At 53.1% G+C, this 22,798-nt stretch overlaps 6 protein-coding genes across 6 annotated transcripts; 2 read left to right on the forward strand and 4 right to left on the reverse strand.

Annotated features, from left to right (window-relative positions):
• Positions 1–1,567: 1,567 nt before the first annotated feature.
• On the reverse strand, positions 1,568–3,175 carry PG985_007050 (uncharacterized protein; the record flags this gene model as incomplete). The annotated part of the gene is made up of 6 exons (XM_066826819.1): positions 1,568–1,720; positions 1,790–2,261; positions 2,432–2,699; positions 2,766–2,845; positions 2,901–2,923; positions 2,993–3,175. The coding sequence occupies 6 exons, from the start codon at positions 3,173–3,175 to the stop codon at positions 1,568–1,570; spliced, it is 1,179 nt and encodes a 392-aa protein (XP_066684494.1).
• Positions 3,176–8,142: 4,967 nt separating this feature from the next.
• PG985_007051 (uncharacterized protein) lies at positions 8,143–9,770 on the forward strand (the record flags this gene model as incomplete). The annotated part of the gene is made up of 2 exons (XM_066826820.1): positions 8,143–9,007; positions 9,097–9,770. Coding segments are annotated over 2 exons (1,539 nt in total), but the record flags the coding sequence as incomplete, so codon positions are not given.
• A 696-nt stretch (positions 9,771–10,466) lies between these two features.
• PG985_007052 (kinetochore protein) lies at positions 10,467–10,754 on the reverse strand (the record flags this gene model as incomplete). Its single annotated transcript, XM_066826821.1, has 1 exon — positions 10,467–10,754. The coding sequence occupies one exon, from the start codon at positions 10,752–10,754 to the stop codon at positions 10,467–10,469; it is 288 nt and encodes a 95-aa protein (XP_066684496.1).
• A 937-nt stretch (positions 10,755–11,691) lies between these two features.
• On the reverse strand, positions 11,692–14,339 carry PG985_007053 (uncharacterized protein; the record flags this gene model as incomplete). The annotated part of the gene is made up of 3 exons (XM_066826822.1): positions 11,692–13,925; positions 13,977–14,067; positions 14,298–14,339. The coding sequence occupies 3 exons, from the start codon at positions 14,337–14,339 to the stop codon at positions 11,692–11,694; spliced, it is 2,367 nt and encodes a 788-aa protein (XP_066684497.1).
• A 2,084-nt stretch (positions 14,340–16,423) lies between these two features.
• On the reverse strand, positions 16,424–18,063 carry PG985_007054 (ATP-dependent RNA helicase DBP5; the record flags this gene model as incomplete). The annotated part of the gene is made up of 4 exons (XM_066826823.1): positions 16,424–16,897; positions 16,977–17,214; positions 17,275–17,760; positions 17,843–18,063. The coding sequence occupies 4 exons, from the start codon at positions 18,061–18,063 to the stop codon at positions 16,424–16,426; spliced, it is 1,419 nt and encodes a 472-aa protein (XP_066684498.1).
• Positions 18,064–19,520: 1,457 nt separating this feature from the next.
• Positions 19,521–21,860, forward strand: PG985_007055 (Protein BZZ1; the record flags this gene model as incomplete). Its single annotated transcript, XM_066826824.1, has 3 exons — positions 19,521–19,565; positions 19,626–21,399; positions 21,457–21,860. 3 exons carry the CDS (start codon positions 19,521–19,523, stop codon positions 21,858–21,860), a joined length of 2,223 nt encoding a protein of 740 aa, XP_066684499.1.
• Positions 21,861–22,798: the final 938 nt, after the last annotated feature.

The following is a 22,798-nucleotide window of genomic DNA, read 5'->3' on the forward strand; positions in this document are numbered from 1 at the left end:
GGCTGCTGCTGCTGTGCACACTGCGGTGCAGGACCAAAAAAAAACCAACTGCAGCAGCCAGCAGCCAGCAGCTTCGCCAAGCCGGCTGCCGGAGGCTGAGCCTGCTTCAGCCGCTTTTGCGCCGTCGCATGCACAGAACTGCGCTTGTCTTCCTAGTTTTGCGGTCGAACGGATCAGTGCATCTCCAATAGGTAGAATCGTGTAATGACAAGCAGCCCAGGGCTATATTGCGTCGCAAGCCACGGGCAAGTCCAGTGCAAAAAGAAAGTTGTTGCAGGGCGCGGCGACCGGAATGGTGGTTGTAAGAGCTGACCCATTCCAACGGCTCGCGTTTCTTTTAGGTTTCCACCTCGGCCATGTTGACCAAGCGCCAATCACCGTTGGCCGTTGAATGCGGCGTTGTGTATGATGTAGGTATATATATGTAGGTATGCTTTGCAGCATCAAGATATGCTAGGTTAGGTCTGCAGGTGAATTGGCATCCGCATCGCATCATAAACAAATATCCAGCTTGATCGCATAGGCCGCCAGGTCCACCGGGGACCCCTAAGGGCACACACCCTGATTTAGCCAATCTGACTTGTCACCACCACGACTCCATACGCTATTGTACGGAGATAGATATCGTCATCTAGCAATCTTGCGATGGACGATTCGAAGCTGCACATGCGCATGCGCGTGGAGCAAAGATGCCGGTACCGTTTGATAACGATCCGCTCTGCTCTAGAGTGGCCTCGCATCTATACGTCGTGCAGCTCCAAATATCGTCAGATAAAAGGCCATCTTGTATAAGGCTTATCGGTGGGTTATCCCATCATGATAAACATCCCAATTTTCCCGAGACCCTCTATACCCCCCGTTCTTCGCATATACCATGCTACTTGAAATTTCTATCATGACCCCAAATTCGTGTTCCCAGGACGAATCAGCCACGGGCATTCTCCGCTACCCTGGATTTGGTGACGCCTGATGAGTCGGCTAAGGGGCTGGGAAAGAGAGCACTGGAATGCATGGGATAGTATGTGCAGTATGTATCTAGTGTTTCGTCGCGCTATATGGGATCCATGATTATCAGAACCCATAGGGACGTAGAAAGTATGCCCGAGGAGCACCAGGAAACATTGTTGAGGATGATACCAAGGTCATGCAGCAATCTAGATGCCACACTAGCTTAGGTTGAATTCATTATCACTGCCGTTAGCAGCGGTCGGCCGCATCTAATTGACGAGTAGTGAATAACCCAAATTGCCACCATGGGCAAGCTTGCCTTTTATTACTCCATCATCTACAAATTGCTTTCTGGTACTCCGAGGACAGACAAGTCAGTATTATTGCATCGTGAGGCTCGCTTGCACCCTATCACGTATCTGGTTTTCTGGTTTTTTTTTTTTTCTCTTGTCTTTTCTTTCCGTTTGTTGCTTTCTCCAAATCCGAGCCTGGGTATCGTTTAATACTCGTACCCCTGAACGCCAGTACGAAGCCCGCAATAGCCGCAATGCATTCAATGAAGCCGGTAGACCATGTCAAGAGACACCGCGAAATTAGTCGGCATTATTGATTGTTTCGTTCAGCAGTCTGCCATTGCTGTGTCCTCCGTACCGTGCGCAGGCGGCTGGCGCTCCTCGCCGGGGTATGGTTTGCGGCCCAAAACGATGAAAAACTTCTGGTAGGAGTGTACACTCGTATCGGAGATCGACTTTCGGACATCGAGTAGTAACATCTGCGCCAGATATTAGCGGGCACCGAACAATAATAGAATAGGCAACGTGGGCAGTCTGCGTTGTCCTACCTCCATTTGGTTCCTGGTGAGGTTCCTTATCCGCCCCAACGGGCCGTATGTGACAGCCTGTATACCGTGCAAGAAGTTTGCCTCCCACATCTTACCCAGCTCTTTCCACCGCAGCTCACGTGGCCAGCCGTTGATGGGGAGCTTGAACACGTATTCCGTTATGTCGACGAATCCGACTTCTTCGCACGCCTTCCTCCAATGGTCGCCACTGCGAAGCGGCCGGCCCTCGGAAGCTGTGGCGTCCTCGATATCTTCGAAATGCAGTTTGAGCGGGTTGTCATCGGGCATGGTCCCATCGTCGCACAAAATGGTCGAGAGGAGGTCCTGTGCCTCGAACCATCCACCAGGCTCGAGCTGGTCGAATGACTTCTGGACCACGTCGTGCTTCACATTTTCCCAGCATCCCAGTGTCATGCGTGTGTGGATGTAATCGAAACGGTCTTCTTGCCTGTACCAGTGCCATGGGTCGCGCCTTTTCGAAGTTAGCAATATGAAACCAAGTTTGGGGGCGGCCGTATCGTTGTGAAAAAGACGGAGGAACCGCAGAGGGTTCTCCCAAGCCCACGGATCCGGGGGTCGAAGGCTACTGGCGAACAGCTTGAGGCCGCCACACAAAACCATGAAAAAAAAAACCCGACTTACGTATCCTCAACGTAAAACTCTACGTTCAGGGGCACATCTGTCGGTTGAATGGCGGATAAATCGGTGCCGAGCACTTTCGCTGTCGGGTACTCAAAGCCCATCTCCACAGCCCAAATTCCCGTGCCAGTGCCAATGTCAAGAATTCTGCGAGGCGGGTGCTCCTGTGACCACGGGGCGAAGTAAAGCCTACCGCCCATAAGATGTTGGAGGATGACGTGCTCAAACTGCTGGCGGTCCTGCTCGTCTATATCGTTGGGATAAAGATAGGCTATGATGCGGTCAAATCAGTTAGTTGCTCCTTGTGAGTGACTGAGCTTGTGGGCCGTCAACCTACAGCCGTCCTTGTATGCGTGGTAGGTTCTTCCATTTTCGATGCGATAGTTCGTTATGCTGCTAGTGACGGATTCGGAGTCGCTGCGCAGCATCCGTAAGTTACGGGTCAACTTTGGTGTTTATACCAGATACTTACAGATCACGTTGCTGGGGAAGAGACTGTGGTGCCAGTCAAGTTAGCTCCGTCGTCTATGCAAGAGTAGATGGTGTTCAAGCTCGCGTTCTCACATCTGCTTCTATAAATACTGATTTTCCCGTCCCAGCGTCAAGATTTTGTTGGAAGCTGAATTCGTAATGCTTTAGGTCGACGCCGGATGGCATAGGAAAATCCTTTGATTCGCCAAAATGAGGAGCCGAGTGACTGGCTCCCTCGCCAGGGTCATCTGCCGGTGGGTTGCCACCGGACGCCATGGCTGATCTGGAAGTCTAGGGTCTTCGGTGTCTGGTCTGGTGTATCGTAGCCCGAAGTCCTGGTTCATGTAGTGTCAATATCTGTTCGAGGGCAAGACATGGCGCGCTCGTACAGGCTTGGGAACCTAAACCCCGACCTCGTTATTATGGGCTTCATGTGACTTACGGTTTTAGGGACGGGCTATATTCGCTTCCAGAATCAACGCACAAAAAGGGCTTATGGGGTCGACGGGTGCCACGTTAGATTGGTGCAAGTGGAACGATGCTATTCGTGGCCTAGGTAGTCCTTGTATAGTGTCGAGCGAGAGGATAGCGACCCAACTACTCGGGAGCTGTCCTGCCGGGAGGGTCCAAGGAGACGGGGTTTGTATATGTTGCAGTCTGGGTTGCGAACAGCCGGTATGTGTCGACTGCCGTAGTGGTACAGTAAGGCTGGCTAGAAACCAAGTAGCTCAGGAGCTAAAATAGCGAATACTTAGTGCGTACGATACTAGTCCTCACTCTCCGCCTAAGAGACAAACTGCTCGTTACTTTGGTCAGGAGAATCTGTCACACCCAGAAGAGGCGATGCCGGTGGCGCCTTACATATGGCTAGCAGAGTACGGACTATAATATGTCGCATTGACGGACGAAATGGGCCAGATTTATGCGAGTTTGACACCTATCGTCCAGGCTCGAGATCAGAGTCATCGCAACCAACAGAAGGGGGAAATAGGAAAAGGGAGGAAGAGAAGGAGCATTGGAGAGCGTGGCCTAGCACAAAGCAGTTGAACTGCCTGTGCATTAGTCGCAAAGTATAATGGCGCTCGTCTCTGCTTTCCCCCCTACCCTGACAATAATTGCAACTCACCTACTGTAAGGAGTGTTCTGCACCTTGCCCCGAAGTACTGCTACATGCTTCCATGGCATCAAGGGTGAGCCAGCTGATGCTTCCTTGACTCACGAGGGAGGGATTGGCCGAAGGAGAGTGGACAGCAACGGGACCGGGACAAGCCTCGGCTCCACACTCTTAACCAGTATCTCGGGCCCCGGGAGGCTCTGGTGCTTTGCTACAGTGCTGTAAGCACGCCTGGAAGACGACAGCGTTGCAATTTTTGTGCAATTTTGTGCGTTTCAGCAGAGCCCGTTTTGTGTCCTCGGATCGTCCAGCCGATAGCTGTAACCGCCGCAGCTAGGAATAATCAGGACGAGTAGCATCCTGATCCATTACGGTACTCCATTAATCTTTTAGCACTTAAGGCCGAGGGCCATGGCCTTGCAATTTGGCCTCTGGCCCTGGAGCGCTGGAGACGACCTCCGCAGAGGATACAGCGGGTCAACGGGTCTGGTTGGAAAGCCTACTTTCCTCCGTAGCTTCATCGGAAACCGCACAACAGGCAGGGGCCATCCTTGCCGCTGCTGGAGCATTCCAGGTTCAGAAAAATAAAATGTCTACCGGCGCTTGGCCTATCTGGGCAACGCATGCTGCATCTTATATGACCGACCCCATTCGAGAGAGAAAAGAGCTGGCGGCTCGGAGGCAGCCTCTCACGGCAGCTGGTTTCGACTCGCATACATACTTTATTACTGGGCACCGGACTGGGTTTGATCGGCTCTTTTTCTTGTTGGCCAGGCCAGACACGAGGGCACGCCCCGGTTCGGTGTGTCCTTGCTCATCGAAGTAGTAGTAGTCGTACCCCGGCCCGGTTGGGAGTTGGGAAGAATCCCCCACCTTCACTTTCCCACGTCCATGTGCGCTCTCGTCTGTAGTCGTAGAAGCAGGCGCCCGGCGACATGCCGACCGAGGTCGGACGATGGCCATCGTTATCACGTCGCTGCGATGGGATCGGCGAGCGACTCATGATCCAAACGACGATGCGCGACATTATCGGTGGAGGCCGAGTGCCACGGACGTGGATTTCTCTCGGTGCATCAACCTCAAGTAGGCAATCGACAACACTTGGGCACGTATGGTGGGCTCATGATGCCGGGCCTGGTATACAGCCGGATGACATAATAGCATGCCAACAAAATAAGCTGGCTCTGGTTCGAGGGCTAATATTCAACAATGTAGCACCCCGAGCTGCAGATCCCTCTAGCAGTGCCGAAAGTCGTTCGATACCGGGGCGGCCCACCTGTGCGCATGAAAGTAACGTTAAGGGCGGGATTTGGAATGGCTTCCTTGACGACCCCAAGGTCTGGCCAGCTCTCGTCTTGCGTGCAACACAACACACTGTCCCGTGAGGTCGGGACTTGCTGTGTTTCTTTAATGCGTAAGTAAGCCGGTCAAATGAATGGTCATTGAAGTTACACGTATGACTGCATGCACACGAGGTTCATGCAGGCCCTACCGGAGCAGGGATGCCTCCGATAAATAACCCTTATCTATAGGCGAATACCCAAGCATATAGTCAGTCTTCGTCTGTTCTTATAGTCCTATGGTATTTGCGTTTTTGGAAACGGGCATTACTCTTTTGCTCCGATGGTTCCTCGCTGGTGAGAGCATAGCTTTTTTCCCTGCAATACCAAATTACCCCGCAGCTTGCCTGAGCCGTGAGCAATTATTACGTCGCGCTTTGTATTAACGTGTGGTCCTGGACGAGCTGTGGTACCAATTGGGAAAGCGTCCTGTCTGTGTGTAAAAGTGGTGTTTCCATTCGATGTACTTCAGTAGGCCAGTACCTACAGGCGCCTCGACTCGTACGACGAGACTTGAAGTCTCCGCCCCAACTTCACTTTCGGCAGTAATTACTTGTTTCGTTAAGTCGGCCCCCCGAGGTCTGAAGCTGAAGGGCGACCGGAGATACTTAGGGAAAACATTGCCTGGCTGTGCATTCCCGCACAGGGGCAGTGACACGGTCGGTCGAATGAAGCAAGCGAGCAAGCCTACTCACTTACTGGCAGGCTGGCTACTCTGGAACGGTAGGGCGGAGATTCCGAGATAGAGATGACTGGCGGATGGTAGGGCGGGCTACGGGGGGTTTCTCCCCTTGGCGGCTTGGTTTCTCTGTTGCTCAAGCATCCATGTCTCGACAGCCCGGAAATTTGGATCTGTAACATGATCTCTGGCCTGCCTCACTCACCGCTACACATCGCACAGGCAGGACCGGACACAGATCGCGCGTCCGTGAGGAGCATCAGGCTGTCTCTGTCTCGCCTTTGGCACCAAGGCAGTGGCCAAGGGAATCATGTCCCATTCGAATCTGCCGTAGAAGTGGGCATACGTGTTGCATTGTAGATAGGTAGGTACATGTAGATAGATAGACTCGTGGGTGTGGACTGCACGTTGGGTTGGCAGTCGTCAGGGGGGGGGGGGGGGATGAGGAATATTCCGAGGATCTGACAGTTGAACGCCACCAGACACCAAGAGGGTCTCGACTTTGTCGTCCATCCGGATATGGTAACAGTAAGCCTGTCAGGATCCTGGATCCGAATTGTCGGGTCAGCGGTTGGCTTTTCTTTTTCTTCAACGGGCACAAGCCCTGTTTTGATTGGCTACTTTCCTGTTTTTCCCTCCTCTTTTTCCTTCTTTCAATTCTTCTGGTAATGGCCTTCCGCGCCTTCCCAACCAGGTGGTTCTGACAATTAAGCAATAGAAGCAGGTACGCTTTGTAGATGTAACTACCTATGTAGGAGGTAGGTACGTACAGAAGTACGTACTTGACCACTTTTAGGATTTTACGGAACCCGTCCATCAATCCTTCTAAGTACACGTGCTTGCCAACTGCTACCTCACATCAATTAATATCTCGATCGTGGCTTTTCCTCCACATGCACCCTGATGAAGCTGACGACGAGCCTGCATGAACATGTTAACATTATCTCCTGTTTTTCCCACCAAAGCTAGCAGAAGCTACGACTTCATGCGGAACCCATCCGTATCTGCACGTCTCTCTACCTGTCTTCCTCTCTTCCTCTCCTCCTGTGTGTGTGTGTCGCTCTTTTCCGATCCCCGCCCTTCAACGCTGAATCCACCAACATGTGGGTGCAGACAATTACACCATAGACCCTGTTTCGACCCTGTCTCCGAGCCAGACCTAACATGGTTCGAGTTGAGAAATCACTCGGAACCTCAGCATCCCCAACTCATGCAGCTTCGAGAAAAAACAAACTGCATACCTACAACAAGGCCCACGTACCGTTCCTACAGAATATAGGTAGGCAACATTATAACGATGGCCATATTGGATTCTGTCTGCAATTGCTCGAAAGCTCAACATAGGTCTACTCACTTACCGATCTGAGAATATGATAGATAATAGAGCGCACCTATTATTCTACGGTTCGGGAACGACAGCTAAAAAATTGAACTGCAAAGCATGTATGTGAGGCATAGTGTATCTTATCCCGAAAGAGCGTGAGCCAGACACCAAACGGCCCCATGCTTCCTGCGTGTGATTTACTAGCGAAGAGTCAACCAAGTGCACAATGTGCATCAGGAGATTGATGTCCAGGAACTCGGTCAAATGGTGATGATATTTACATGCACCTAACATACCTAACCTTACTTGGATCAGGTGAGATGTTGTTTTGGGCCTGGTAAACGGCCATCGGCGGCTTTAGAATGTACCTGCTGGCAGGATGGCTTACTATTGATGGATGCCAAACCAAAAACCACTAAAGCTACAGCTACAGACCAGCAAAAAAACGACTGCGGCTGTTGATAGGCTGGGCAGAAGGAATCTATCAAGTCAGAATCGCTGTTTCAATTACACAGACTGGACAATCAAGTCGCGTTTGCTACCGAGTGGCCTCTCAATCGACTTAGCTACACGATACTCGCATAGCGCTCGAAACATAAGTGCATTGTACCCGAAGCCTGTACTCTCATAAGAGATTCTCATGAGTCGCGAGAAGCTTTCGACAGGACAGTCCCTCCAGCCGACTTCTTACAGCAGGGACTTTGGAGATACAGCTGGTTCTAGCTTGTCAGGCACTGTGTCACCCACCGGCATCTGAGTCAGATCCTTATCCTCAAGATGACAGTACATAATGAGTTCATGCAGGATGCCTACTCCCGCATCCACAAGACTTTGTCGTCCACCAGCGATGCTCCGCCACCGACGCTCCCCCAATCCGCCCAGCTGTGCCGAGCTCGTGGCTCGCTGCCCAGCCCGGACGACCGCGTCACTTATCTGCAAGGCCGGGGTCGCCAGGCAACCGTCGAGCATCTCCTTGAGGACATCGCGCCCGCCCTCAACGGGCAGAACCGCTCGAGCCGGTACTGGGGGTTCGTCACTGGCGCGGTGCTGCCCGTTGCCGAAGTGGCGGACAACCTGGTCAGCGCCTTCGACCAGAACGTGCAGGTGCACCTGCCCAACCAGACCATCGCGACCGAGGTCGAGGACGCTGCCCTCAAGATGCTCCTGGACCTCCTCCACCTCGGACCGGTAGAGGCATGGCCCGGGCGTACCTTCACGACGGGGGCCACGGCGAGCAACATACTGGGCCTTGCGTGCGGACGGGAGGGCGTCTTGACCGCCAGGCTCTTGGCGACTGGAAACAAGGGGAAGACCGCCAGTGAGCTCGGAATTCTGGCGGCTTGCATGCGTGCCGGCATCAATGAGATCAGGGTTCTGACGAGTATGGGCCATAGCTCGCTGTCCAAGGCGGCGTCGATTGTCGGGCTCGGTTCGGCGACCGTACACGAGTTACCCTACAGCGCCGACGAGCCGTGGCGGCTGAATCTGGACGCCGTGCAAAGGGAGCTGCAGCAGGATGGCGTTGCCTGCATCATTGCCCTCAGTGCGGGAGAGGTTAACACTGGCAGATCCGCTACACGGGGACTTGAAGACATGCGGAGGCTGCGGCAGATGGCAGATCAATACGGCGCTTGGATACATGTCGACGGCGGTAAGTAATTGAAAGAACCAAGCAGCGGCGTTGGGCCAGCCTCAAATCAATTTGCCGGGTCCTTCTCTAACACGAGTGGTCACAACTAGCATTTGGCATCTTTGCGCGCGCTCTCCCCAAAACCGACGAGTTCGCCCGGCTACATCAGACGGCGGCCGGCCTGGAGCTCGTAGACAGCATCACGGTCGACGGCCACAAGCTCCTGAACGTACCCTATGACTGCGGGGTCTTCTTCACGCGCAAGGCGTCGGTGCTAACCAACGTCTGCCAGAATCCCAACGCCGCGTACCTGAGCTCCGACGCCTCTGACATCCAGAGCCCCCTGAACGTCGGGCTCGAGAACTCGCGCCGCTTCCGCGCCCTCCCTGCCTACGCCGTGCTCCTCAGCGAGGGCCGGGAGGGGCTGGCCGACATGTTCGCCCGGATGGTGCGTCTCGCCCGCGGCATTGCCGAGGTCGTGCGGGACTTGCCGGACTACCTCTTACTTCCGGGCGGACAGGAGCAGGACCAGCCCGTGGATTTGGCCGACACGCATATATGTGTTTTGTTCCGGGCAAAGGATGACTCCCTGAATGATGTCTTGGTGGAGACAATCAATGCCACGGGCTTATGGTACGTCTCCGCAACCAAGTGGAAAGGACAGAAAGCCGTACGAGTGGCAGTAGCCAACTGGAGGATCAACGTGACCGAGGACCTAGACTTGGTCAGAAGTTCGCTTGTAAGTATAGCCCAGGAACATAAGACCGCTAGAAACGGCGCGTAGTGTACACTTTGCGACACCGAGAGCGCAGAGCATATCGAATTGGTGTATATAGATAAGTGCGTAGACCATCATGGACTGCACATAGATAAGACACGTTGAATGCATTTGTGAGATCTCAACGGCATGGTAAAGCAATGCTATGTATTCTTCTCTTCCGGGCTTGTGATGCCTCGGCTTAAATGGCTCCGAAGGAGGGTAACCCTCAGGTGTCCATCTCGCCCATTATGATATCTACGAGCATTGCGGCGCAGCATGCTCTGGGCCATCTTTCGGGCTAGTAAAGACATGGTGGTGCCGGACTTCACCGGCAAATGTGCCTACATATCTTGGAGATTTAGGATACTTCGTCCGAGCCCTCTCTCCGACAGAGGCAAACACCACGCCGGCGCGGAATTCCGGGACATAGAGTCTCAACCATAGCCAAGAATGCTACGTTGTAGGCGACTGCTGCCGAAGCGTCATAAGAAATGAGGACTCAGAAGACGTCCTCCGGGTATCCTTTGCTCGTTGTCACATACTTGCTTCACCCCGAAGCACATGTGATGTCTCTTCTTCCCACCCCTCTCTCCAGACTATATTCGTTTCAAAGAAGACGACAAGAATAGTGTCTTTCATAGCCTCCCCACGCCTCCTCCCTTCATCTCCTCTTCACTGACTAGCAAGCAGCCTGTGTAAGTGTAGTGCCAATTCCCCGTCTCAACCAAACTTGCGGCTGCCGCCAGCCTTCTTGGCCGCCTCCTCCTTCTTCTTCTTGCCCGTCTTGTCGCGGCCCTTGCCGATCATCTCGAGGTGGCCGGCGCGCTCGCCCAGCAGCTTCTCGGTGCGCGCCACGAGGCCCGACGACAGCTTCTTCTGGACGCGGTCGGCGTTGGTGGCCTTCTTCTTGTTGTGCATGCGCGCGCCCTTGCGGATCTTGCCGGCGTCCGACTTGGTCGCCTTGAAGCTCGGCGCCGCGGCGGCCTTCTTGATGGTGCCTTGGGCCATGGCGGGGGAATTAGGTGTATAGGTGGGTTGGGTTTTTTGGTCGGAGCAGGCGAATGTAGGCTGCTTCGTGTTGCGGATTCAGATGACGGCTTCTTCGGCTTCACAGGATAATGTAGAGGGTTTGGTTGGTCCTCTGTCTTGTTTGGACAGTGGTTGTGTGAGTAGCAAAAGCCTGGCTGGTCTAGAGTTGAGAATGTAAAATGCAAATGCTGGGTAAATAAAAAATTCTGCCCCACTGCGGAACTGCCCCCATGCTATCTCTCTCTAGCGCACCTCCCCCAAAAGCTACACACCTACCTACGTTCGATGCTACATAATACCATCTGCAATTACTACGAGGCTGGAATATATCAACGATGGAAAACATAAGTGAAGTTGTCATTCTCATCTACCTCTTATATCAATATATTATAATATATTACATTTGGTATCTCTTAAAAATAACAAAGAAGAGTGCAAGCTACGGGATTTCCGCCAACTCGCAGTATATCATGAGCCCAATCTGTCCCTCGAAAAAGAAATAAGAAAAAGAAATTTCAAAAATAAAAATAAAAAATCAAGTCATTCCTGAACTCCTCGTGAACGCCTCCTGTGGTTTTTCTGGGCCATATTTCCAGTTGTGCCAGCCGATTAACTCCGCCTCCATAGTTTTTGGTGACTAATAATGAAAGTAACGATGATGCTTAGATGCTGCGCGTTGTTGTACAAAGAGAGACAGATGGATAAAAAGACGGACACTACAAATAAATGAAAGAGAGATAAAAAATAAAAGGATTATGATAAGGCTGCATGTGGGGGTATATATCAGACCAGGTAAGAGATGTGGTGTTTGCTTGCCAGCACGAGTCAGGCAATGCAGGAAAGGAGAACGGAAATAAGAAATATCTTTCATCGGGGCGTTAAAGAAAAACAGTTGGCCGTGCTACTCGTCTCATTTTTACTGCACGTTTAAGAAGAGATCGTCGCCCCGCCGTGTAGGCGTCAGCTTGGGCTGCCACGTCGGCGTCGCCGGCAGTCGCTGCAGCCGCGTCCTGGGAGTGCTCATGCCGCCGGCGCCGGCCGCCGCCATGTCGGGACTCAGGAGCCCCGGATCGTTGGGTCCCCTTTCTTGGAGCCTCCACGGACCGCCATGTTTCCTGTTGTGATTGTCCAGCGACAACGCGGCTGCCTTCTCGTTGCCCAGGCGCTTCGCTAGGAGCGAGCTCGTGGTGGAGCTTGTCGTCTCCGCCGCGCTCACGGGCGATACGAACGACGAGATGTGCTGCGGCCGCAGCGGCTGGCGCGTATCGAGACGTGGGGAGTTCTGCGCCGTCTTATCTGGGCGCGGGCCTCCCGGGATGGATTGCGGGCGGTTGATGTTCAGTGGAGGCCCCGGAAAGGTAGGGAATGGCTGGGGCTTGGGTTTGGGGGAGAACCCGGACCCTGACATGGACGCCAGGGGCGACGGCCCCGGTGCGCCTGGTTGCTGCTGCCAGGGCCGCCGTGGATTCAGAGGAGGTGGGTAGGCGGACGGCGAACCTCGGACGGGAAGCACGACGCCCAATGTCGGACTCGGCTGGCCGGGCGGTGATGCCGTGAAGTCTGGCCGTTTAGGGGGCGGTACCAGACGGATGGTTGCGCCATCTAAACGGCCGTTGATTTTCGGGTACTGAACGGGTGACCGACCGGTGGTGGGAGAGGGAGATTCAAACACGGGAGACAGAGAGGAAAGCCTTCCGACCTCGGGTTCGACTGGGGAGTCGTCATCGTAGGGCCCATACGAGGAAGAAGTGTCCATTGTTGTTGCCGAACCCCTCGAATCCTTGGAGTTCCCCCGGTCCATCCTCTTGCGGTTTACGCTATCGCCCGACCCTGTTCCTGAAGGCCCGAATGGACGTGTGAGTGAGTGTCCGGCTACGGGACTGCCTTGCAAGTAGTGGCTCGAGACACGCCGGGACGCGTTGTTGTCCAGAGACCCTTGGCTTGGGCGTGACGCTCTCTTGGACTTCCGCTTCCCAGGCACCGACGCAGCCGCCGAGATGGCCGCCGCCATTGCCTTAGCTTCTTCCTCTCTCTTCTCGGCTGGTGATTTGGTCAACGGTGTATATGTGTCGAGTTCCGCGGGTTCTGCCACTTGCGCCAGCTCGGAGCGTCTAGTGCGGTTGCTCAGCACCCAATTTCCCCATTTGTCGGCGACATAGTAAGTCGTTGCAGACTGGGGATCTGAGGGTGGGGGTCGCCATATTTGAGCCCCCTCCGGCGCTTCCGTGTCAAGATCCGCGAATCCCGTCACATTCGTCATCGTGCTCGTCCTGTCCGTGGGCGGGGGTTGAGACGATGCCGAGGCAACGGGCCTCCGAGAGGGTATATTCAAGGTTAGGTTTGGCCTTGGAGGCCTCGTGGGTTTCGGCGGCAGCAGCCTAGACGGTGGCCGGACCACGGGGCTCTGTTTGGGGATAGTCTCGCTCCGAGGCCGAGATATGGCAAGGCCAATGGTGTTCCGGTCGATCTTGAAGCTATATTTACTGGGAGATGGTTGAGGCTCTTGGCGCGACTGCGGGTTGTGGATCGGCGGCGAGATGTGGAATATTTTGGTGAGTCGAGCCGTTGCCATTGACAGCCTTTCTCGAGGGCCAGATGGCCCGGTCATTGTACCCATGCTGTCCCTTCCGTCGACCGCAATAAAGCCCTCCTGATCAAAGTTTTGGAACCGCCGTTTCCTCATGCATCGGGCAAACAGAATTGCTGCCAGGGCTAGCAAGATAGCGCCGCTAACGCCGACCGAGATGCCCACTATCTGACTCGTACCAAGGCTCGAGCTGTTGTTCGCTGCCTCTGCTGCAGGCTGAGGTGTAGGCTGAGGCTCATTGGACGCTGTGGTGTCCGGCGTGGCGCTTGTGAAGAATGAAGAGCTGGTTGTGGAACGCGTAAGAGTCGGTGCCGGTGTCGGTGTCCCAGGTACCACCACTGTCGCCGATGCGCGCGAGGACGTCGTGACTGTTATTGTTGTTGTCGTTGTTGTCGCACCTGACTCGGTTTGAGAGGCCGAAATACTCGGTACCATTCTAGACGAGGTGAACGTGGGAACTGTCGACCAAGATACTGGTAACGTTATGGATAGGACTGGATGAGTGTTTGGCAAGGCACCCGGCTGACCATAGCACATGCTATAAGCTTGACCGGCCCCGGGAGCTACAGATTGTCAGTCTCGATGTCCTGCGGAATGAAAGAAGAGCCACTCACAGTCGACAGGAACTCCGAAGCAGTTTTCGATTTGGTTCAGACCAGCTATACACGAGAGGGCCAGTTCCCCTATCGTGTAGCTGTCTGGAGACTGTGTGCTTGTAGAGCACAGACATGATAACGATGGCGTTGAGCCACACACAACTGCAAACCGAGTTTCTTTTATTAAGGACGTGAAGCACGATAAGGCGCAGTCGGGGACGAGCTGGGCGACCTCTGATGGAAGGCTTATTATTTCGTGAGCGGCGGCACTTGATATTGATGTCCCTATCAGTAGTCGTCGAAGTAGAGGCTTGAGAGCCATTCTATAAAACATCTAACAAGATGTGTCAACACTTTGTTTTCTTCGACGACAGTGCCCATGGTCTGCCATGTTCTGGGGAGGGCAGTGGTCTCGCAGTCTTCGTAGCCAGGACAACTGCCTAGTCTTCGGGGATCTTTGGCCCAACACGGACGCTTGGTTGGGGTCGGCAGGCAACCGGAACGTTTCAGGGCAGGCCGGTCGATATTTGTTCTCATGGGAAGTGGGAATCAGGAGGAGAGATCGGATGTCACTGACCTATGAATGTAGAAAGAGACTTCCTGGAGACGCCCGGCATCTCAACATGGTTCTAGCACAGCCCACAGAACGGAAAGCAGGGTTGGTGAAAGACGATAGCTGAAGTGAGACAAAGATTACTGAAGAATGCTAGAGCGGGAGGATGAGAAGCATGAACTGCTGGCCGTTGCAGAATGTGAAGACAGCAAGCAATCTGCCCCTGCGCATGGGAAAGGGGGCGAGAAGGGTCCAGATGAAGGCCGGTCAGAGCAGATACAGGTCAGCCAACATTGGCCAGGCTGGAGCGATGCAGGCAGGAAGCCACATCGTACCGTACATGACATGAGTGGCATAGCATACCAATATTACGCAGGCGTGAAAATAGGCAGAGAAATGCTGCAGGTACTCGAGATCCCGCCTGGCTTAGCCCTACAGATAGCGGCAGCAGAGCGCCGGCAGCAGCGGAATAGGCAAGTTGCGTCATGGCGAAGCAGTCCGGAAACCGCTCGAGGCATGAAGGGTACCGGGATCAAGAGGCGCCCGTATCCAGTCTGGAGTCCTCAGCGGCAAGTGTCCATGGCCATGATTGGACGGGCTGTTGAAGAATAACCCGAAGCATAGCAAAAGTCACGGCGGTTTTGCACGGCGGGTCTGCCCTACGGCGATTGTGAGGAGAATGCGGAGGGTAAATTTAGATCATTGGCTGCATTCTATTGTAAGATATGCGTGCGGGTGGGCTGTGCAGGGTAAGAAAGAATGAAGAAATGTCTCTGGGTGTGGTTGTACGGGTTGCGCGCGCCTAAAAACAAACCGGCCAGAATTGGCCGTTGAGAGCAGGGCGCTTACGAAAAGACCTGGCCGGATCTCACGTAACCGTTCAGCCAATGGTGGCAGTGCCCTATGTCATCGGCTGCAAGACTGCGACAGGTCATCGCTTAGGACAAGGAGGTAAAAGTTGTTTCTTCTGTTTCACGCCTTCGCTAGGGCCAGATTACTGGATGTGATGCAAACTGCATGCTCGCTATACTCTGGCAACTCCTGTGTGTCAAAACTCTCATATGCGACTTCAACAACCACCTATCATCGACCCCTGCTCCGTTTCCCTGCATTCCTAGCATCGGTTAGAAAAAGAACAAAAGAAGAGCAATGAAAAGCAGCATTGTCGCAGTGCCATCCATGGCAGAGTATCCCAGGCAATATGGCGGAGCACAGTTCACATACCTATGTATATGCGTTCCCACCAACTTACATCAATACTATTGATTCTGTGTGAACCTCCACATTTGAGACCGATTTCTTATTATACTTACTGGCAGTGCTTATTGAGGCCCAACCAGACTGGCTAGTAGGTAAGCCCAGACACCCTTCAATTCACCTATCGACTCTCGGTGTCAGCATTTACTCTTCTTGGGTTGAATAGAATGTCTCAAGAGGGTATAGTGGAATTTTTGGAATAAGCGGTTATTCCATCCCTCGTAAGACACTGGACAAACGTGGAATAAACACTAGAACAGGAAGGAATAAACACCGAAAATCGGTTCTCCTTCTTGGCTCGGTCATATACATATTATGCAACTTGCATCATCACTCAGTTTATATGGATTAATGTGTCCACGGGCTCTATAGTTTCATCTTCATTATTATCTCTGCTCGTGTTTGTCCGTGGTATCTCATCATCATGTCTTGTGTCTGCTTGGTCAAATAGCAACATGTTCTCCCCATCGATTTTTGGTGCCACTCCCTTTTCAAAGGCAGTCAACAGTCAACAGTCAACTCATCTTAGCAAACCAGGTACCAGGCAATCAACTGCCCTCTCGAGCCCATGCCGACTCAAAAGGCACATCAAAACGATTGCGTTCACAGTCATGGGGCCGCCAATTCCGTGACAGGCGTCTCTGGCTGACTATGCTTATTTGGCGCTGGGGTTGAAGCCAGACTGTGCGCGGCTCGACTTGATGACCCGTTGAACCTCCTTCTCCGTCGTGTCCCAGTCGTCAGGAACCAGACGGATCAGATCAATCTCGTACTTCGTGGCAATCTGCTGCAAGAAGTCGAAACTCTTCTTGTCGTAGATGAAAGTGATACTGACACCGACACGGCCAAAACGACCGGTTCTTCCAATTCTGTGGAGGTACGTCTCTGGGTCAGGCTCTCTCTCACCAGGCCCCTTCATGGGGACGTCGTAGTTGATAACCATTGACACGCTCGAGACATCGATACCGCGAGCCAGCACGTTGGTCGTAATGAGTACCTTGGTGCGACCCGATCGGAATTCATCGATGAGTGCGTCTCGCTCGCCACCTTCGAATGCTCCATGAAGGGCCGTCACTTTGTGACCGTCTGCCACCATGCGCTTCATAATCTCATTGGCGGACTCACGGGTCTGAAGCGTAAGTTAGTATGATGAGCCTTGCCAGTCAGAGCTGCCAGTCAGAGCTGCCAGTCAGAGCTGCCACACTTACCTTGACGAAAATGATCGAGGAGCCGATTTGCATCAAACCGTAGAGCTGGCAGAGAATGCCGTACTTCTGGCTCTCATCAGGGCAGTCCATGAACATCTGGGAGATGCCGCGGACAGTAAGCTCTTGGACTTTGAGCTTGATCTGATTAGCGTGGGGTGCGAATTTCTCGGCGTATTTGACGACTCCGTCAGGGAATGTTGCCGAGAACAACAGAATCTGGACACTAGGCGGCAGCATCCTTTCAAATCATTGTCAATCAGTGTTTGTGAGCCATGCGTGCAATAATACAACAACTTACTGTTTGACGCGAGCACATTGGTCACCGAGACCCTGCTGGTCCAGCATGTTGTCTGCCTCGTCTATAACAAGAACTTTCAACTGGGACACATCGAATTGCCGTCTTCTAATCAGGTCCATGACGGTTCCAGGTGTTCCGCAGACAACGGCCGCCTCAATGCGCGTATCTCTGGCGACAAGACCTGGAACAGCGGCTGCGACCACCAAGCTTGCGCAGAACTGACCAATAGTCTGGACTACGCCCTGGATCTGGCGGGCAAGCTCACGGCTCGGGGCGAGGATCAGAGCCTGAGGCTGGGTAGGCTGGCTGAAATCCAGACGAGAGAGTACAGTTGTGACGAAGGCTGCGGTCTTGCCTGTGCCAGATTGCGACTGCGCAATCATGTTCTGCGGAGGGTTTGCCAGCATGAGCGGCAAAGCTTTCTCTTGGACCTTGGACGGCTTCTGGAAGTGCATGGCCATCAGGCCTTGCAGGACTTCGCCAGGCCTAGACAAAAGGTCGAGGGTCAGTTAATGCAATCCGCAAATAAATACGCATCGAACCATTTGGGGTGGGTGGCAGCACATACAGACCAAGCTCCTCGAAAGTTTGAGCCGAACCAAGCGGGTTGGTGCTGTCGCGTTGCAGCTCGTTGAGGCTGACCTCGACGTCGTAGTTGACCTCTTGAAGGCCAGAGCCGCCTCCAACCATGCCAGCACCATCATTCTGAGCTGTTTCAATGTCCCCCATATCCTGGTTGGGCGCGGCCGAGGCCTCGGGAGCGGTGATGCGACTCGCTAGGTCAGACATTGTTGGGTTGGGGTAAAGTCGGGTAGAATGCGCAAAAGGTAAACTGCGATTGGGAGCTGCCAACAGATGACCATTGATGTCAGTTGCAGAATGAAAACGGTGCATAAGGGAGAACAAATACCCACCAGTACCCGCGGTCTTCGGATTTCCTGCTTGTGGGTTGTGACCGGTGAGGGAGTGCTGGTCTGAGATGTGTGACGAGAAGGTCAAGCAAGCAACACAAATAAAATGAAGGCTTGGGCTTGGTGCTCTCGATGTTTTGAACCGATGGCAGCTACGAATGCATTCCATTCGCGATTTTGGCGGGGTAGCTACCTAAAAGCCTTGGTGGGGTCAAGTGAGGTAGGCAACTACCTAACGTAGAAACAGCCACAAGTAAACCCCCTTGCAGAAGGAACATCAACAAGACACCGGACTAACCAAACAGCCAGCCTTCTCCAGACAGCTGGCAATAGATACAAATAATGGTGTACCTAGGTAGGAGTAAGTAATCGGTCAAGTATTACACTCGCGTAATTGAATACTTATATACCTCGGTTGTGTATTACTACTGATTATTCCAGTTGAGTGCATTAAGCATAGGCAATTAACCTGGTTATTCCGGTACCTTTTTGATGTCACTACTGCCCCTTGGAACATCGAAGGCCAGCTATCTTCAGCAGTCGATCAAGCAAGGCAGGTGCACTTTACCCACTGCACCTCAAGCCTAATTGTGGCGGGGATGTCAGCTAGTTACTGGAAGTAGCTCCCTGTCGGAGAGACCCACAATGTGAGCAGTGAGCATTAAACCACGAGGAGTCAATCAATACTGAGAAACGATAATTGCATTCATGTAGAGATTCCCGGCGAGTCTGAAATGTTGCACATTAAGTAACAACTTGAAACATTTATACATGTGTACATTTATGTAAATACATACATTATTTTCTAAGCCCAGGCGCAAGGCCTACATCTGTCGCAGACCGACTACATACAGTAACTGGAAGGTCGTATGAGTGGTGCGGCTGGCAGGTACTGAACTTGAGTACATGGCTGCGTTCCGAGACTGTGGGGTTGAATGCTGGCCAGGGGTGCGGCAACCGCAGTCCTGGGCTCCAATTGCGTAGGCTACTTCCAAGGTTCACTTTACGCACGGAAGTGAGTGCGGGAGGGCAGCAACGAACCTCTGGCTCAAGTCGGGGACGCTTTGAACTTGAATCAAACACGACAACGTTCTTTTCGTTGCGCCTTTACCACCAGAGAGGCTGTGGTTTTATTATCCACATCTGATATGGCTTCGTCGCCAAGGCCAGCATCCACGGACTGAAGCTCGTTCTTCCTTTTGAAACTCTACTTAGGTCAATAGAAACCTGTTCATTTAAATACCACCTGCTTGCATCCTACCTACCCTGCCTATCTACCCAGCTGCTTTGCATGCTCGCATTAACCCCGCTACTGCCCGATTCTATCGCGAACTGATGGCCGAAGTCGAAGTTGCGCCCACCTTCGGCGCTGAATTAAAGGTACGACAATGTCTCTGTTTTAGACCTGCCTCTCGCGAGCGCTTCGATAACCGGTACTAGGATGGCTTCAAGCCGGCCAACGTGTGGGTCGCCAACGGCATTGCCTGGCTCGACGACATACAGCAATTCTATCGCGAACGAAGCGCCCTCGAGAAGGAGCACAGCGCCCGTCTCAACGCCCTCGCCAAGAAGTATTTCGAGAAGAAGAACAAGAAATCGGCCAGCCTCAGCGTCGGCGACACTCCTGCCATGACCCCTGGCTCCTTGGAGAGCGCCTCTCTCACCACATGGAAGACACAACTCACGACTCTCGAGTCTCGCGCCGACGAACACGAACGGTATGCCAACGAGCTGATCACCAAAGTCGCCGACCCTCTGAAGTTCTACGCTGCCAAGTTCGAGGAGTTGCGCAAACGTCACGTCGAGTACGCAGACAAGCTCGAGACCGAAAGGGATTCGTCGTACGCCGGCTTACGGAAGACGAAGGGCAAATACGATTCGGTCTGCCAAGAGGTGGAGAGCAAGCGCAAGAAGACCGAATCAGCCTTCGACAAGGCCAAGGCTCAAAGCAACTACCAACAGCAGATATTCGAGATGAACAACATGAAGAATACCTACTTAATAACCATCAACGTGACCAACAAGCAGAAGGAGAAATATTACCACGAATATTTGCCGGAGCTCATGGACAGTCTGCAGGACCTATCAGAGTTCAAGACCATGAAACTGAACGGACTGTGGACTGTGGCCGCCGACCTGGAATCTGCCATGCTGACGCAGAGCAACGAGCAAGTCGGGCACATGAACCAGGAGATCCAGAGGAATCTACCTCAGCTTGACAGCATGATGTATATACGACACAACTTGGGCTCATGGCAGGAGCCTGCCGACAAAGTCTTCGAACCGAGCCCCGTGTGGCATGACGATGATACCATGGTCACCGACGACTCTGCCAAGGTTTATTTGAGGAATGTCCTGAACAAGTCAAAGAGCCAACTGGGGGATCTACGGCGCGAAGTGGATAAGAAACGCAGAGAAGTCGAGGGCGTCAAAAGGCAAAAGCAACGCATTCGTGACGGGACCGAACAAACAGACGAGGTTCAGGTGGTGAGCCAAATCTTTGCCATGCAAGAAGATTTGCACCAAGTCGATCGAAAGCGCTTGACGGCCGAGGTAGAGACGTCTACAATCACAGCAGCCGTCGGCGATGTGACTTTGGGTGCGAAAAACCACAATTTCAAATCACAGACTTTCAAGATTCCCACCAACTGCGACCTCTGCGGAGAGAGGATCTGGGGCTTGTCCGCCAAGGGCTTCGACTGCCGAGACTGTGGCTATACTTGTCACAGCAAATGTGAGATGAAGGTGCCGGCAGAATGCCCGGGCGAGTTGTCCAAAGAGGAGCGCAAGAAGTACAAATCTGAGCGGCAGACAGCGGCGAGCACGCTTCTGAAGCCTTCCACGAGCACACCAGATCATGTTGCGGAGCTGCCAACGCTCAGTCGCTCTAATACGATGAATTCGCTCAGTTCTGGGTATGCTGCAAGTGCAAACCGCTCGAAGAGTGGTTCCATCTCCGGGCCGCAACCAGCTCCCGAAGAAGCCCCCCCTGAGCCATCAGGCCCAAGACCATCTGTAAGCACCACACGAAAGAGTCGCCTAGTCGCTCCACCACCAGCCGCCTACATTAGTGAGTTGCCTGGAAGTTCTGCGAATGGCTCCACGGCGAACAAACCGGAGCAGAAGGGCAAAATGTTGTATACATTTGATGCCAGTGGTGAAAGCGAGATCTCGGTCCCTGAGGGGAGGGAAGTAACGATTTTAGAGCCAGATGGTACGATAAACCCTTTGCTTATTATCCCAACTGAAATTTTGCTAACAACTAGCGTAGATGGTTCTGGTTGGGTGAAAGTACGCGCTGGGTACAAGGAAGGTCTTGTGCCTGCGACGTACCTTGAGATCTTCCCAAGCGCCCCGGCCCCCATGGCGCCGCAAAACACGGGCTCTTCTTTCAGCGCCCGTCCTGCTTCTACCTACTCTAATTCAGGATCTTCGATCGGGACTGTTGGCAAGAAGAAGGGACCGGCCGTTGCGCCGCGACGAGGAGCAAAGAAGCTCAGATACGCCGTGGCACTATACGATTACACGGCACAAACCGACGCTGAACACAACATGGCCGAAGGCGAACGTTTTGTCCTGGTGAAAGAGGACCCCGGCGACGGATGGGCTGAGGTTGAAAAGGGAGGAGCCATAAAGAGCGTCCCAGCTAGCTATGTCCAGATCGAGCAGGCGTAGTTCGCCTTGCTTCAAAAGAGATTTCAAAGCCGCCATGCCCTTGCCCAATGCTCATAAAGGTATCCAGACTCTGTTGGTATATCATGGGGGATACGGGGTCAAGGGATGGGTTTGTTGATTTATCCCGAAACTCGAGGACAAGGCATGTTTGCCATGGGAGAAACCATGGCACCTTTTGGCTATGGATAAGACACAGGGTCATAGATACGAGTTGGCCATGGTATCAAGTCGTGAGCAACGACTTGTAGCTATGTCCTTACTAACCTCAAGTATTCAATAACATATTCAACAAACTGGTTTCATCTAGACCTCGGTTGCTAGAAAATCTTTACTGCATGTAGTAGGTCTGGATATCCGTCTTGTCTGGTGTGTGTGTGTGTGCGCAACAGGCAAACGCGCCTATTTGGTTTGATCTCAGCTGACGCACAAGTCTGGTTTGGTCTATAGGAAAGGATTGGTAGCGCCCCAGTCCAAGCCATCTCAGGGAGGCTGTAAATGCCATCCTCACTTGGTATAAAATTCGGACAAGTCGGCAGTAACGTAGCATCTCTTGAGCTTGCCTCTTCGATTGATCAAAAAGAGGGGGTAGCAAAGCCAATAGGATTCGGACGGTAGGTAGTATTACTTTTTCAACAAGGGGGGTGGGGAACCTGCAGAGGCACGCGTGGTTGCCGTCGGGCGACGGTTCCGGGCTTGACATGGCCCCCTGGCTCTGAGGTTTACATGTTCATTGGTGAGAAAGCTAGGTAGGCTTGGATACATATGCATCAAAGGAACACATGTTGCCAGGGCAGGCGTATATCGCACCTGCCCGTTGCAATAGCAGCCTTGCTTACTGCGAAACGGACGAGCATGTAAACAGGCATGGCTGGCGGCGCCATCAGCGCTGGGGTTCTATTTTTCCTTTACTCTATATGAAAATAGCCATGACACTTGCT

The sequence above is a fragment of the Apiospora marii genome (assembly GCF_038362585.1).
Source record: "Apiospora marii strain CBS 49790 chromosome Unknown utg000004l_segment0_segment1, whole genome shotgun sequence".
NCBI lineage: Eukaryota > Fungi > Ascomycota > Sordariomycetes > Amphisphaeriales > Apiosporaceae > Apiospora > Apiospora marii.